The sequence below is a fragment of the Triturus cristatus genome, chromosome 4_1 (genome assembly GCF_964204655.1).
Source record: "Triturus cristatus chromosome 4_1, aTriCri1.1, whole genome shotgun sequence".
Classification (NCBI taxonomy): Eukaryota; Metazoa; Chordata; class Amphibia; order Caudata; family Salamandridae; genus Triturus; species Triturus cristatus.
This window is the reverse complement of record NC_140585.1, coordinates 650,973,740-650,989,790: the sequence shown is the minus strand read 5'-3', so window position 1 is coordinate 650,989,790 and position 16,051 is coordinate 650,973,740. Positions and strand designations below refer to the sequence as shown.

At 41.6% G+C, this 16,051-nt stretch overlaps 2 protein-coding genes across 2 annotated transcripts in view; one reads left to right on the top strand and one right to left on the bottom strand.

The window, feature by feature from the left end:
- The window catches only part of TMEM117 (transmembrane protein 117), a 1,887,095-nt gene that overhangs the window by 303,352 nt on the left and 1,567,692 nt on the right, over positions 1-16,051 (top strand). The gene's annotated exons all lie outside the window — the stretch shown is intronic.
- The window catches only part of LOC146855339 (P2Y purinoceptor 1-like), a 94,623-nt gene that overhangs the window by 11,882 nt on the left and 66,690 nt on the right, over positions 1-16,051 (bottom strand). The window contains exon 2 of the mRNA XM_085650591.1: positions 14,335-15,348. Within this exon, the coding sequence (XP_085506717.1) occupies positions 14,335-15,348 (1,014 nt within the window). The remainder of the gene's footprint in view (positions 1-14,334; positions 15,349-16,051) is intronic.

Here is a 16,051-nt window from a genome sequence, read left to right as displayed (position 1 = left end):
TGCTTTAACAGCTAGATATGCCACGGACGGTGAGAACCTGCCTTCGGAATCTAACTTGGGCAGTAACGCTGCTAGACAGCGCAGCGGAGGTTACCATAGTGCGGCAAGCACTGCGTCCGTTTCTGGAGGCGACTGCAACTGACACTTTCATCACAGTAGAAACTGCTGACACCGGAGTGGCTCCCCCTGATAGATTATATGAAATAGTACTTTTAATTGAAGGTGATATACAACGTGTTATTAAAGGGATTTTTTGGGAAAATCTGACTTCTTTGTATGACATCTTGTTAGCTGAGGCAGACTGGCCTCCGCCTTTTGTTTTAGCCGCTCCGAGGGCAAGGAGGTAATCCTCCCTAGTTTTTCACACAACGTAGCCAAGGAGCAAGCAATGGCTTTTGCAGAATAGTTGGCTTTGGTGCTTGCACCGGCCCTGTACCGTATTCAGGTGGGCTGGGAAAAAACCTCTCCGCCTCATGAGATACCATTGCGGTCTATGCCACAACCACAACCTCAATATCCCCTCCAGCAGGAAGCAAAAGCTCCCGTTTTTGAAATACTTGAACAATTAGAGTATCAAGGAGTCATTGAGACGTGTGTCACAGATGAATAACCCTCTTTTTACAGTGACCAAACCAGATGGGTCGTACCGCTTAGTTTTGGATTACCGACATTTGAACTCTCATTGTCGTAACTGTGCGGTTCAGAATACCCATAGCTCAGGACTCGTAGACACTCTTGTGTGTAAAAAATGTAAAACTACACTTGACATTTCCAATGGCTTTTTTAGTCGCAATCTGTCCTCTATCAGTAGTCAATGGACAGCTTTCACCCTGGGCGGTAAACAAAAATAATTTACAAGATTGGCCATGGGCTACAAAAACAACCTGGGTGTTTTTTCTGCACGTGTTGTCTTTCTGTTAGACGACATAGACCCTGATGCGTACTTGATGGTTGATGATATTTATCTCACGGACGATGAATTATGGCCCCATCTTTGTCGCATGGACCACATCATAGCTTTGTTTGCGGTCTACATTATAAATGTAACTTTGCAAAATCACACATTGCAGAGTACACAGTGCTGTTCCTGGGCTATGAGCTCAATAATGAAGGAAGAAGCTTGGCGCCTCACTTCTTGGAGAAATGCGCACGTTTGTGCTCTGCTACAACCCTGAAAAAATTGCAGTCTTTTCTGGGATTTTTAAACTTTGGACAAACTTACATTCCTGTTTATGCCCAGCGTATCAAGCCGCTGTATGCCTTGATACAACCTACCTTTTCAAAAGCCTGTTGGCTTCCGGAACATTCAGCTATTCTGCAATCCTTGCAGTCTGATCTTATTGAATCTAAATGCTTGCTAACATGTGATAACCACACAAACCTGGTGATAGGAATTGTGCCAGGGACAGTGGGTTTCACCTACTTGACGTTTAATGAAGGTGACACAGTACCTATTGCTTACAAGTCACATTTGTACACTTCGGCTGAACTGCGTTTTTAACAGTTGAAAAAGTATTAACCGCAGTCCAGATGGCGATCCTAAAGGAATGTAAACTGGCGCAAAGAAAACGCATGATGGTTGTAACACCATATCCTGCTCTTGAAGCTGTAAGGAGAGCCAGTGTACCGAACTCAAAAGCTTTACATCCGCGTTGGATACAATGGGCAACTTCGTTGACATCATCTGATATCACCTATATCTTTGACTCCTCGTTGCAAACTCAGGAGTTCTTACAGTATGAATTTTTTCATCCTGCTTCTCTGTCTATGCGCCCGCTCGAGGACTAACATTGTATCATTTATACCGACGGTTCTGCGCAACCGGCGACCGTATCAAAACATTCTTACTCTGCAGCTTGCGCAATAGTGGCAGGTACCATGATGAACAATGAGTTCAAGTCCAGTGTCGTGCACAAGCAGGCACTAGTGGACTTCACCACCCAGTTGGCGGAGTTACGAAATCTGGTGCTAGCACTGGAGTTTGCTGATCCTAAGGTGACTACTTTAATCGTAAGTGACTCTTACTACTGTGTTCAGTCTTTTAATGACAACTTATTCTTTTGGTCTCAGAATGACTATTGTGATTCTAAAGGCAGCACAATTAAGCATAAAATAAGGGTCTTCTAATCATAAGCAACAAACTATATAGCTATAACTGGACACTGGTTATCTTGGATACAGATGGGACCTTGTCGCAGAAGATTCCTATTGGAAATGGGCTAAGACAAGGATGTGTCTTGGCCCCCTTACTTTTTTCCCTATTCACAGCTGATTTACCATCTGCTTTGGGCACGGCTCAGGGTGCCAGCCCAAAGATAGATGGGAAACATATAATGTGCCTACTTTATACAGATGATCTTGTAATATTATGTCAAACAGAGATAGGTCTGAAAGAAGGTTAAATGTATTCACTGTACCCACAAAAAGCTCATAGTAAATATAAAAAAAACGAAAATCCTGATGTTTGTAAAAAAAGCCAATAAGATTTAGATGGTTCTTGGGTACCATAAAGTTGTAAATTGTAAATGAATATAAATATTTAGGGTTATGTTTTGAGAAATTACTAAAATGGAACACCCATCTGGATGCACTAAGAGTAAGGGCCCTAGCTTCAGTTAGTGGTCTGAAAAGATGTAATAAAGACTACGGCGGAATGTCAGACAGAGCGGTTTTGAAAGCTTATACAGCCATGATACCATCACAGTTCCAATATGGAGCTGAATTATTATATGTAAGTAGTAAAGGCAGGTGGGACAATGAGAAAGGGAAATGTTTAAAAAACGTACTATCCCTCCCCATGTCTTGCATGATACAGGCGGTAAGAACAGAGACTGGAATGGTATCATAGGATATATGGCACGTATGGCCTAATAAGATTCTGGCAGCGCTTGGGCTGTGGGAGAGAGGAAAAAATATCACAATGGTGCAAAAACAAGATACTAAGGAGTGAATTGAAGTGGGCAAACTGGGTTAGAGAAACCGTAGTAAGGGTTTGAAGAGATATTGGTGTCAAGCTGTGTCCTCAGATTCTACCAACTGAGATTGCCAAAAGTATTAAAGGATATTAGGGAAAGAATTATCCCAAGACCAGGACCGATGGTACCTGAAGTGGAAAAAATCTGTGGGTTTCATATTAAACTCCTGGAACACAAAACATCATTACCTGTATAAAGATGCACTCCAAAACCGTTGGCTTAGAATTGAACTACTAAAGATAAGAATCAGAATTCATCCCTGTTATGCCAGTGAGGTGATAAAAAGAGCTACCATTGACAGTGAAGGGAAGTGTACCTGTATCTTAAGCACAAAATGTGATATTTTGCACAGTTTTAGATTGTTAAGGTCCTCGCTGCACGGAAAATGTACTTACACCCAATCTTTTTAAAATGTGGTATTGAAAATCGTGCACAAACTGTAGAACTGATAAATGAAATATGCACTCTGGATATAGCTTGCACCATCGAGAGGTTTATGATCCAAGTTAAAAAAGATCTTAAAAATGTATAGAAATGGAGCTTCTTAGGTAATTTATGATGAAATACACCCTGCATTAAAAGGTAGAGTTTTAATGAATTCTGTATTGTATGAAATTTTATGTAAGATGTTATTGTTTTTATATAAGTTATCTAAGGGAATGTATTTATGGAATCGGATACGTTTTTATGTGTTTAAGGGCCAGTGGTCTAAATAAACATTCTTTTTGACTGACTGATGGCCTGCAATGACTTTAAACTTTTTGTTGCAGGCACCACTATGAGATGCATATTTTTATTGGGAATGTATTGTTGCTTACAAATAACTGTGTGCAATATGGATGCAAGGGGAACAAAGCGTGTCACCAGATGTAATCGTAGAACACTTCACAGGGTAGAAAAACGCTTAATAAAACTTTATAAAATCAGCACAGGGATTGTAAACTTTAAATTGAGATATGTGGGTCACAGTTTGCCATTTTGAGACACTCAGTACAGGGGCACTGGGATCAGGATTTAGTGGAAGGCTACACTTTTTGCCATATGCCCAAATGTACACCACTGAAGGGCACTCAGAGAATGTGAATTGGAAACAGAAAGAAGCCGAAGGCCATACAGAGTGGGTTTTTACTGTATATGATTATAAATAATCAATTATATTACATCACAAACCTAATTAATTACATCACTTTCCAGGAGTACCTCTAGTTTTCTCTTCCTGTTAAATTTTCTGGCAAAGATTTTCTTAGAAAGTCTGTTCTTCAAACATGCCTACCATAGTCTTCAGGTCCTGTTTCCATTTCACTACATAAGCAGTACACCTCTTATTTGCCAAGAGGAAATACCATTTTTTTCACATGCTGTTGCTGGGTGTGTTTTTTTCTGGACCTAGATTACTGGCATTTTGCATCTGTGGGCAGTAAAGTTTTGCCAAACAGCCCTCTCTGCTTGTGTTGGTTCAACTAGAACATGATAACTGTTTCGAAAAACCTAATTAGTATAATTGACTTGTATATAAGTGCACAGTAAAGTGCGGAAGAACTGCCGAAGTGTCATAAAAGGCTAATTCTTCATATAGTCCTCAACAAGACTGTTGCCACCTTCTCATTATAAGCTGGACAGAGTTTGTATGAGCTGTAAAGTTCAGACATTACAGGTTTTTCCTCCAAAATAGGAAATAAGTGCTCACACCCAAATTCACTAGGTGCTTTCCAAGCCGTTTTCTTTCGCTATTTTATGCAAAATTAATGCTGAGTTTTCGGCCTGCTCCGAGCAGACAGGAAATGCCAGTAAGACTGCTCATGGGGTTTGGTGGAGTTGAATGTGGGCAGGGTGGCTGGCACGTGTGTACCTGTCTGGCAGAACATTAACTGCTCTCCCTGGTATGCAGAGGGCAGGGGGTAGGGCTGTGAAAGGCAGTTTGCTGCTGCCCCAGGCCCTGTAGTGTTTCTGAGAGGCATGGTGTCTCCAGGACTGGAATGATCAGGTCTGGAGATTTCCATTTACACAATTCCAGGTCCTGAAACTCTGAAGAGAAATAACACAACTTGTAATTAGGTCCTTAGGGAACTAAGACAGTAATTTGGCTCCCAGGCAGTCTTGACACGCTCTGGCCCGGGCCTCAGTGTTGAAATTTTAAGTCAATCCAACATTTTAGGTAATAAATCTGACATTAGATAAGAGGGATGTAAGTAGGCCTTGAAAAGTAAGGCCTACATCTGTGCCTGCCTGCATCTTGACAAGGAACGCATAAACTGGAGTGTCATATTTACTATGGAATTGCCAACAGCTAGAGCATCAGTCTTCACAGTTCCAAAAAGACACTACATTACATAAGTCTGACCAGTGGAGCAGCTCATCTTGCTCCTCTTCTACATGTTGCTTATTCAGTTATTTTATATGGGTTACTACTTCTTTAGTTCGTGTGTTTTAACCTAATAAACTAGGAGGCATTTTGAATGTATTGCTGAAATGCTTTATGATAACTTTTAACAAAATCATTTAATAAGTGCGTATTAATGTTAAAGATGTTATTAGAAATGTAACTCTTGCTCACGATTATTCGATTGATTTATATCTGACATATCATTTATGTAACTATCATTTATTTCACCTAATATTTTGCACATATATTAATTTTAAAGCATGTGCACATATATTTGTTTCACTTAATATTTCACACATATATCAACTTGAAAGCATGTGCACGTATATTCAAATGTCAGAGTGCACTCTAACTGCTATGTTAACTTCATGTAACCAAAGGCCTAAGCTTTTAAACTCCAGTGTTTATCTTTCACGTGAGCGTGCTTGATATGGATTAGGTATTGTTTGGTTGTAGTGATAGTAAGGTAAGAGAAGAATTTCTTGGCAAGAAGACGTGTTCATGAGGTGGAAGACGAGTTCTCATGGCCGAGAGAGATGCTCAAGGACAATCGACACTGCCTCATCGAGAGAGTGGGAGAAGAGCTGAATGTTTCTACCTAAGGATATTGAAATGTACTGGAAAGTGACAACGCTGGTTACCTTGAGTGCTTGTGTGTTAATAGATGTTGTATTGTTAGTTAGAGCAGCGGAAGCCTTTAGATTTCATGAGGTGCAGACCTCTGGTGAGATTCCTCTCACCATGTAGCTTCATGCTATGCTTTGTAGGATTGGCGTACTTTTACAAACGACTCCCTAATGCTGACCCCTGTTTGTTTCCTTGCTTTCCACTGCTTACTAGAAATTCCATGAAGCTAATATAGAGTAGGATAACTGGATTTATAAAGAATAGTAATGACTAGGCAGGAAGATCGAATTCTGCAAATAGACCTCCAGATTATTTTCCTCATCTTCTGCATTGCAGCCACTGAGTGTTTGGGGTATTTTTTATTATTTAGACTGAGCCTTATTAAGAGGCTTGGATTCATCCTCGTGATACTGTATTTCCATATATGCTTTTGAGACTCATTTATATTACTTTGTTTTTGAGTTTGTAAAAAAAACCCTTAACCTTCTTAGTAGTCTTATTGATTGAAGAAATGTGTTACTCTAATTTGAAATTTGTAGTTTGTGTTTATTCCCTCTTACCACTCATGCAACAAATAAAGATTCATTGACTCGATAGAAAAGTAGAAATAGAGCGTTCTCACCAGGAAACCGCTCAAAACCCAATGTCATGAAATTGGGCTAATTAATGAGAACGATTGTTACACTCATGATTGAAATATGTCTAAATGTATGTCTTTCTCCAAACTACCTTTATAACCAGTTTGCTCTGTTTATTTACCTATTGGAGCTCATGGGAGTGCCTCTTTGCACTTCATAGGATTTCTTCCTCCTTCACTTCAAATCAAGAAAGCTTGAAAAGCAATAAACATCCTTTCTCCAGCTGAAATCATGGGCCTGGTGATTAACAAAGGTCCTTGAAAGATGGGGACTTTCGGGTATGAGACCTATTGTGTCAAGTTCAAAAGAGCTTGACATTTGCTTTGAACAGTGTATTTGAAAACATGGACGTTGACTGCAAGTGAGTGGAGCTGTCTGTGAAGAAAAGCATTGGCAAGTTATTACATGGCAAGTTATTACTTGTTAGCCGGTATTGGTTTTACCAGTGCAGCACAGGCATAGGCACAGCCAGTAGCATTTTGTAATGCTATTTTTATGCTTACAAAATGGCAGCACATTGCAAAACGTTTTATCTTTTTTAGGGTGGACCAACACTGGAATATATTAGTCCACATTCTCAAAGTTCAGAAACTTTGGGGGTGCTCTGAACATTCCAAAAACTCTTATCCTACCCCACTCCTAAATCTCAGGTAATTCCCTCAAAGGGAGGATCTATCCCCTGAATTAAGTGGATTACTCAATCACTCGATCCTGATTCTGTGAATCGGGATAGCTGTTTACCATGCATACACTCCGGCTATTGCAGGTCTAACATTACATTTATACCTGAATAACAATTGTCAGATGCACCCATAGTGAATTTAAGTAAGATCTCTTGTCAAAGCACATATACATTTTCTTGTAAGAATTTGTTGAGTCAGATGTTTGTCACAAATACAGATATTTTCTGAAACTGTTTGCTAATTGATTTTATTAAATTTTATACAAAAAGTTAGTCACCAGTGGTTACCCATGGTTACCTGTTTAAAATGAACAAACAGTCCTCAAGTTTTGTTATGTGGAGTATGTATGATCACAGTGTGCTGGATTGTCATTGAGGTACGCTGCAAAAGGGTTTTGAAAGTGAAGGTTCATTTTCTGCAGTTTGCAATAAATAATAAAGTGAAATGATTTATGAGGACAGGGAAAAACATGGCGGCCGCCAGCTAGAGCGGTTCGCGCGCTCCTACCAGCCTCCTGAGACCCCTGCTGCTTTAGTGAGAAATGCCGACATACAAACGGGCTTGGAATACCAGTGTAGTCCGTTAACATTCCGACGATCATAGGCACTCACGGATGTGTCTACCGGTGACTTTTCAAGAACCGGCGTCTGTTCCAGTGCTCCTCCCGAACTGGAGACGGGCAGCCGTGGAGCTCAGGCGCGGCCGCGCGGCCGCTGCTCGGGGGATTTTCACGGCGTCTTCCCTTGGCAGGGGAATAGGAGCAGGGATCTCTCCGGTGACGAAGCCGAGGGACACAGTGCTGCAGAGGTTCCGTCTCGTCGGGGAGACCTTGGAATTGGAGGCGGATCAAGTAGCGGCAGACCCGGAGGAACCAGCGGGAGATACAGCCTTGGCTGAAAGTAAGGTCTCCGCTCCTAGTGGAGGGGTGAGCAAGACGGGGTCAAAAAAGAGTAGGAAAAATACTGTTAATCCTCGTCTAGGGTGTATAAGAAGTAGGAATAAGAGTCAGGGTAGGGAGCCCTGGCTGGATGGAAATAAACTACAGCTCCCAGAGTGCACCTTGGGGCAGGTCTCTAAATCAACTTCGGGGGAGACTACAGGGGGGTTAATCAACAAACAAAAAAATAACATTAAACAAAAAAAACCTAAAAACAGGAATTTGAGAGCACCTGGGGATATAGCCCCCTCATTGCGCTCCTATTTTAAAGTATCACCCCAGATACTAGAGGTCACGCAGGAAATGGCTACTTCTCAGGGAGGCAATAGGCAATCCAATAAGCAACAGACTGTTCCCAACGTTACCCCTAGCGTAAGTCCCTCTTCTGGGCCTCCTGCTAAGGTGGCACTGCCTGAGTGTCCATCGGAAGCTATTTCATCGGACCTGGCTGTGGTCATCAGTTCGGAGACTGCTATTTCTAATGAACCATCTAACCAACAAGCTGAGGTGCTATCTGAAGGATCGCCAGGGTCAACTGTAACGGAGGTGAGGACAGAGGATGGAATGGATCGGGGTCATGAATCTTTGAAGGGGGGAGACACGTTGGAGGTTCTAGTCAGCTCAATTAATGCAATGAGGGAAGAGATAAGGCATGACTTTGCAGTGTCGAAGTCTAACCAGAATGACATAAGGGCAACTTGTGAGCTCCTAGGTCAAAAGGTAGAGGGCCTATGCGAAAGGACTGGCGCATTGGAAAGCTCAGTTGGTGTTCTTACAACTGATTTAGAGGCTGCCAAGTCCAAAATACAAGCCCTTCAAAGAGATGGGGACGACATGAGAGAGAGGGTCGAGGTCTTGGAAAATTACTCAAGGCGCAATAATATCCGACTCTTAAAAATCCCAGAAGGGAAAGAAGGAGCAGATCTCAAAGGCTTCATAATCCGATCTCTGAAGGATTCCCTTAACTTAGTAGAAACAGCGGAAGAATTAGATAAGGACATTCAGCGAATACACAGAGACCCTTTCCGTTTAAATCCGGCGAGATCCAAACCCAGGAAGGTGTTAATCAACTTCTTGACCTATGCACTCAAGGAAAAGATCTTAAACCTTGCTCTAAAGGCTAGAGTATTGAAGTGCGCAGACTTCTCCTTCGAAATTCGTTCTGATTTGTCCAAAACTACACTGGACAGACAGTGGGAGTTGGGGCAACGCATGGATAAGTTCAAATCCTTAGGAGCCACAGTGCAGATGAGGTTTCCGGCTTTTTTACGGATTATGCATAATAACAAAATGCACAACATTCGCTCTGTACGTGACGCTGATGATCTACTAAATCTCATTAGGGAACAGGCCCAGAATACAAAATGATGGGTTGAGAGAATTTCCTTTCTTGCTTTCCCGGGTCTTCACACATAAGTGTTAACGGTGATGCCTCCAATTCAACTTCTGGCCTCTCCCCTCTATGGAGCTTAGAATAAGATATACTTCTACACATGGGGGTGGTTTTTTTTTTTCTTTTTTCATACTTAGAAAGTAAGTTTAATAGATCCTTCGGTGTCACTTAAATTTTTTTTTTTATTTTTTTTTTTTTTTAGGATTTTGGAGTCTTCCTTTGCATTTACAATAGTTGGCACAGGTAATTTGCTAGTATACAATATAAGCAGCAGGGGGGGGGGTAGGGCAAGGCTGTAGGTGGGCGTAATTTGGCCAGTCATCAGGCCAGAATAGTTAGGGGTGGGTTTTTCCAGGGGGGTGGGTTGGGACTGGGGGTGGTGGTGGGAGGGATGGGTATCGCATCAAAAAACTCTCATTTGTCTAGCGTCTTTATTTTCTCAGGCCAAGCTTTGTTTATATAAGACTCTCCAATTTATAAATCTAAATACTAAACATAGGGAGGAGCGAAACAACGAAGGTGCTGGATTAAAAAATATAAAATGACATCAACACATTACATCTCCTGGAATGTTAATGGCCTGCGTGGGAGAGGTAGACGTGACTGTATTTTACAATATCTGAGAGACTCTCAGGCGCAGGTGATAGCTCTCCAGGAGACACATCTTCTTAAAATAGAGGCCACAGCTTTGTTAAAGAAACATAAGTGGGTTGACAAATTTTGCTCAACAGATCATAATGCCAATATTAGGGGGGTCATACTTATTTTTAAAAAATCTGCCAAAGCCCAAATTTTGGAATGTAGAGAAGATCACTCAGGGAGATGGCTATTAGTGAGAGTTGCGCTGGATGCTCAGATGTTTACCTTAGTTGGCTATTATGGCCCCAACGCTGATGACCCATCATATTTGGAAGTGATCAGGAACCATCTAACATTAATTCAAGATCCAGTAATTTGGATGGGGGATTTTAATATCGTTCTCAATCCTAGGTTGGACAAATCGGTGAAATCTAGAGTTTGTAGTTCTGTCAAATCCAGGTGCTCCATCCTATCAATTATGACACAACTTGGGTTGGCGGACGTATGGAGAGAGAGGGCGGGTAATAAATTAGGGGTGTCCCTTCGGAATAGCCGTTTTAAACATAAGTCAAGAATTGACTACGAACTTTTTAGCTATTGCCTAAAGGACACTCTTGTTACGATAGATTATCTTCCCTCGCACCTCTCAGACCATTCTGCAATGGTATTTTCTTTAAAACAGGGAAACTCTACAAAACACTCATCCTGGTCCTTTGACCGGACTCTCTTGCTTGAGGATGAAGAGGTTAAATTTTTAATAACCGAGTCCTTAATTTTCTTTGATATCAATAGGGACTCGGCCGGCTCTACCGCTGTATGGGAAACTTTTAAGGCCTTTTTAAGAGGTCAGATTACCAACAGAGCGTCTTTTAGGCAGAAGACATATAGAGAGCAGGTCACCAGTCTTGAACAAGAGATGAAACATCTAGTGTCAAGGATTGACTCTCCCCTAGGAACAATACAGGATCAAGATAAACTGGCCGTTTTAAATTCACAACTTAATAACATCTTACAGGAGAGAGTAAATAAAAGATGGGAAGCATTTAAAACCTCCCAATTCGAATTTGGTGAAGCCGCAGGAAAAGTATTAGCTTGGAAAATAAAAGCAGATCAAGCTAATAAATTCATCAAAGAAATTAGGATAGAAGGTGAGGTTGTGACAAGATCCACCCAATTAGAAATTGGGAGAGCCTTCTTTGAATTTTTCGAAGAGATATACAAGGAGGCTCTCCCCAATGACCAGCAAGCAAGAGACAGCTGGCTGGAAGCCATTACCCTCCCATCTCTCTCGATAATTCAAAGTAAGGCCTTGGAGTCCGATATCACAGAGGCGGAGGTAATTAAAGCCATACATCAACAAAAAAAAGGGAAAGCGGCTGGTCCAGATGGGCTACCAGGGGAGATATATAGATCCCTGGAAAATGTCTTAGCCCCCGTATTGATGTCCCTATTTAATGGCATCTTAATAGATGGGGAGTCGCCGCCCAAATCTTGGGGGGAGGCCACAATTATACTTATCCCGAAGCCGGGGAAATCTCCCCTCGAGTGCGGGTCATATAGACCGATATCACTACTAAATAACGATTATAAAATCTTTACAACAATCATGTCAGCTAGATTGGCGAGTGTTATTGGTACTATAGTCCATCAGGATCAAAAAGGGTTCATCAAAGGTCGACAATTAGCCGACTTAACACACCAACTAATAGGAGCTATTGATATCGCTACTGCCTTCTCCCTACCTATGGCCACTTTAACTCTGGATGCAACTAAAGCATTTGATAGAGTCAACTGGCTCTACCTCATAGACGTACTCAAAAAATGTAATTGTGGGGAAGGTTTTTGTAGAACTATAAAGCAGCTCTATACCACTCCTTCGGCCAGACTATTGATCAATGGGGTTCTGACAGACTCCTTTAATATAACCAGAGGTACGAGGCAGGGCTGCCCGCTTTCCCCTCTCCTATTCAATCTATACATAGAACCATTTGCCCAACTTTTGCGTGAGGAGGCTAATATTCCATCTTTTAGCTTTGGAGAGTGGGAAAGACGGGTGGCTCTCTATGCGGATGACATTTTGATCTTTACTTCAGATCCAGTAAAGGCTTTTCCCGTAGTCATCAAACGAGCAGAAGAGTTTGGTCTTATCTCTGGTTACGACATTAACTCCAGTAAGAGCGAAATAATGGTCTGGAACTTACCGGATATACAGCTGGGGGTAAATATTTCCACATCTATGCGATATCTGGGCATAAGAATTACTCAAGAAATGGACAGTATAGGACAAACCAATCTAAATAGATTATATATCGAGACTAAAAAACTTTTAAAATCTTGGTCTCATCTGCCACTTTCTATAACGGGTAGGGTGAACCTGGTAAAAATGTCCATACTCCCTAAGTTTACGTTTATTTTTAATGCGATCCCTCTGGCATTTGATCCCAAATTAATTGAAAAATGTCAACAAGAGATAAACTCCTTCATATGGAACTATAAATCAACCAGAATAGCTTGGAAGAAGTTGAGGAGAAGAAGGGAGAAGGGTGGGCTCGCCTTGCCAGATCTACTGTATTACGCCTGGGCATTCATGTTGGCACATTCTAGGATGCTTTTAAAAATGCCATCTAACCTTCAACCTGGGTCGATATACAAAGCAATGTTAATGGGGGTGAATTTGTCGGCAGAGGGGTTTTTGTTCAAATTTGGGAGCCAGAAATTCTTCAAAAAAATCAAGCTAAAAATTTTACACTCATGGGCTAAAACATGGTTCAGCATCAGGAAGAGACTAGGGATGTCTTACTACTCGGATTTTTCTCCAATCTGGGACTCGCCGGGCCTCCCTCTATGCCTAAAGGATAGTCTGTCTTCCATAATACAACAAGCAGGTATCAGGAGATGGGGTCAGCTATTTAAGGAAGGGGCTCTAATAGCTTGGCCCCAACTATATGAATGTGTAGGACCCGGGCTTTCCAGATTCAAATTTATTCAATTGGAAAGTTGGGCTAGATCCCAAAAGCGTACTGACCCTCACCTAGGGAAGGTAAGCATCCTAGAACAACAACTAGTGGAACTTCCAGTGGGAGGGAAAGAAGTAGCCAAATGGTATTGGCAGTTGTTGGAGGAAAGTGACGGAGAGTTCCTTCTCCCAGACCAGCTATGGGGGGGGGTGCCTGGCCTACATTGTGAAGAGCTCTGGCTAAAATCCTTTGATTTACTTCATAAATTAGTAAAACCATCATGGCTAAAACGAAATCATCTATTTTCAGTACATCGTGCATATATAACCCCGCTGAGACTCTCCAAATTTCTCCCAGATAAAAAGTGCAACAAATGTAATTACAGCGAGGCCTGCGATGTACATATGTTCTTGGACTGCCCGGTCATCGCCGGCTTCTGGGAAGAAGTGAAGAACACCCTAAATTCCATATTAAACGCATCCTTGTCAATAACCTTACCACTCGTCATCTTTGGTTTGGATAACAACATCACTGGCAAGGCACGGTCCTTCCTCTTCTATGCAATGCTATTGGCCAGAAGACAAATCTGTATTCACTGGACGGAGAAAACAGCCCCATTACATTCAGGGTGGCTTTCATCTCTATACGAAACATCTAGAGCGGACCTTAATAGATCATGCAGTAAACACAATCTAATTTTTTGGAACTTGCTGATCGAATGGCGATAGTGTCCGGGGTTTTTTTTTTTCTTTTTTTTTTTTTTTTTTTTTTTCCCCGGGTCCTATGATTATGCCTTGAACACTCCCTGGACCGGGCTCTTGTGTGTCTTGGTCCACTAATGGTCCTGTAGGCTGTAACATGCCTAGTTGGAGTTGGTGAAAGCCCCTCGCATATTGGAGTTGGTAGGCCACCACTACACTAATCTGTGTTCGAGTGGGGCGGTTGGCCTGTCCATTATTGTGGGTTAGGCAAATGAGGACAAAAAAGAAAAAAAGAAAAAAAAAAAAAAAAAAAGTGAAATGATTTATTAAAGTAAGAGCTCACACTCATGATGGACTAATAATGTTATATTTTTCCCACATATATAGTCCATTGCCTAGTGGCTCAAACAATATTTGGGTAAAGTAGTCTTAGGTTTTATTAAATATCAATTACTGCACACCTTGTTCCTGGACCATATTGGCATCCCCTACTTTGCGTGATCGGCAGCAGCGGACTCTACGATTTCCAGAGCATTTCATGGCTTTTAGTCTTTTCTTGAAACTATTACTGGCCAGGATAAAAATAATAGGATCTAAGCAACTGCTGATACTGCAGATGATTTCTGTGAGCTGATACAAGAAAAAGATCAGACTGATATTATCTGCGTTCATGAGGTAGTTCATTCTGTAAAACAGAAACACCATCATCATAAGATGGTATGGGCCAAAGGAAACAGCAAATACAATCATGGCCGCCGACACCAACATCAAGGGCTTCATCATTCTTGTTCTTCTCTGTTGTCGTTTCTTAAGCTGTTGTAGCTCTTTCAAAGTCAGAAGATAGCAAGTGATCACTGCTATGAAGGGAATGATGAATCCTATTAGAAACCGAGAGAGGGTGATCGGAACAATATAGCGTAATGGCCCTTCAATGTTGTCTAGGCAAGCAACAGTCGCATCTGGTCTGTGAACTGCTACCGAATAGTAGAAATCCGGAATTGTCTCAACGAGTATGAACATCCATATTGTGATGGTGCAGATCGTGGCCTTGCGTTTGTTCCACCACCTCAGTGAACTGATTGGGTGTGCCGAGCCCACGTACCGATCGAAACTGATCAGTGTGAGGAAAAAGATGCTGCCATAGATGTTGACGTTGAAGAATATTTTCTTGAAGTTACAGAATGCCTGAGCTGAATAGGTGGCAATTTTGCTGTGATTTAAGAAGACTGAAATGGGAATAATGACAATCCAGGTGAAGTCACAAAGGGCCAGGTTGAATAGAAAGACAGTACTACTTGTCCATGATTTTTTGCAGCATGCATAATTCAGCAGGGCGACACTGTTCCCGACAAATCCCACGGCCAATGCTAAAATGCAGATGGCAATCAGGATATAACAGTACCATTCAAATTTGCCATAAGGACTGCATAAGAAAACAAGGCATGAGTCATTGTTCTGTCTTCCATGTATTGTGCCTTGAGAAAAGAAAAACAGATTTCAGTAAGGGAATACATTTCAATACATCAAATGTTACTCAGATTCAGAAGTTTAAGGACCTGCATCCATAAACTCAACGTGCCAACATTGTACATTGTCTTTTACCAAGTAAACAATTTACTTTGCAAAAACGTCATTCGTACTGGTAACAGAGAAACAGCATGGTCAGCTTCCCTTTCGTCCTGTTAAATAGGTCTCTGCTCAAGGATACATTGACATCCTATAGATAACATAACATAACAATGCAATGAACACTTAAAAAATCAGGGAGAAAAGACCAAACTGGGTAAGGCAGCCTGCAAATATTGATACAAAGTAACAAGCATTGGCAAAGACAAAAGGCCTCGCCTATGCAAGCGCTATTGGATTTGCCAATGTCTTGTAGCCATGTCATACACCAGCATGGTTGCTGTTCAGCACAGCGAACAGTTAGTGGCGTAGAGGAGAGGGGTATGGAGTATCGTAGAGTGGAGTGGCATAGAGTGTCGCGTATCGAGGCGGCATCGAGTTGAGTTGTATTGAGTGGTGTACAGTGGAGTGGTGTAGAGTACAGTGGCATAGTGTGCTGCAGAGTATAGTGGCTTAGGGTTTATTGGCATAGAATTCAGTGTTGTACAATGCAGCGTCGTAGAATGCAATTGCATAGATTAGAGTGTTGCATTGTACAGTGCAGTGGCGTGT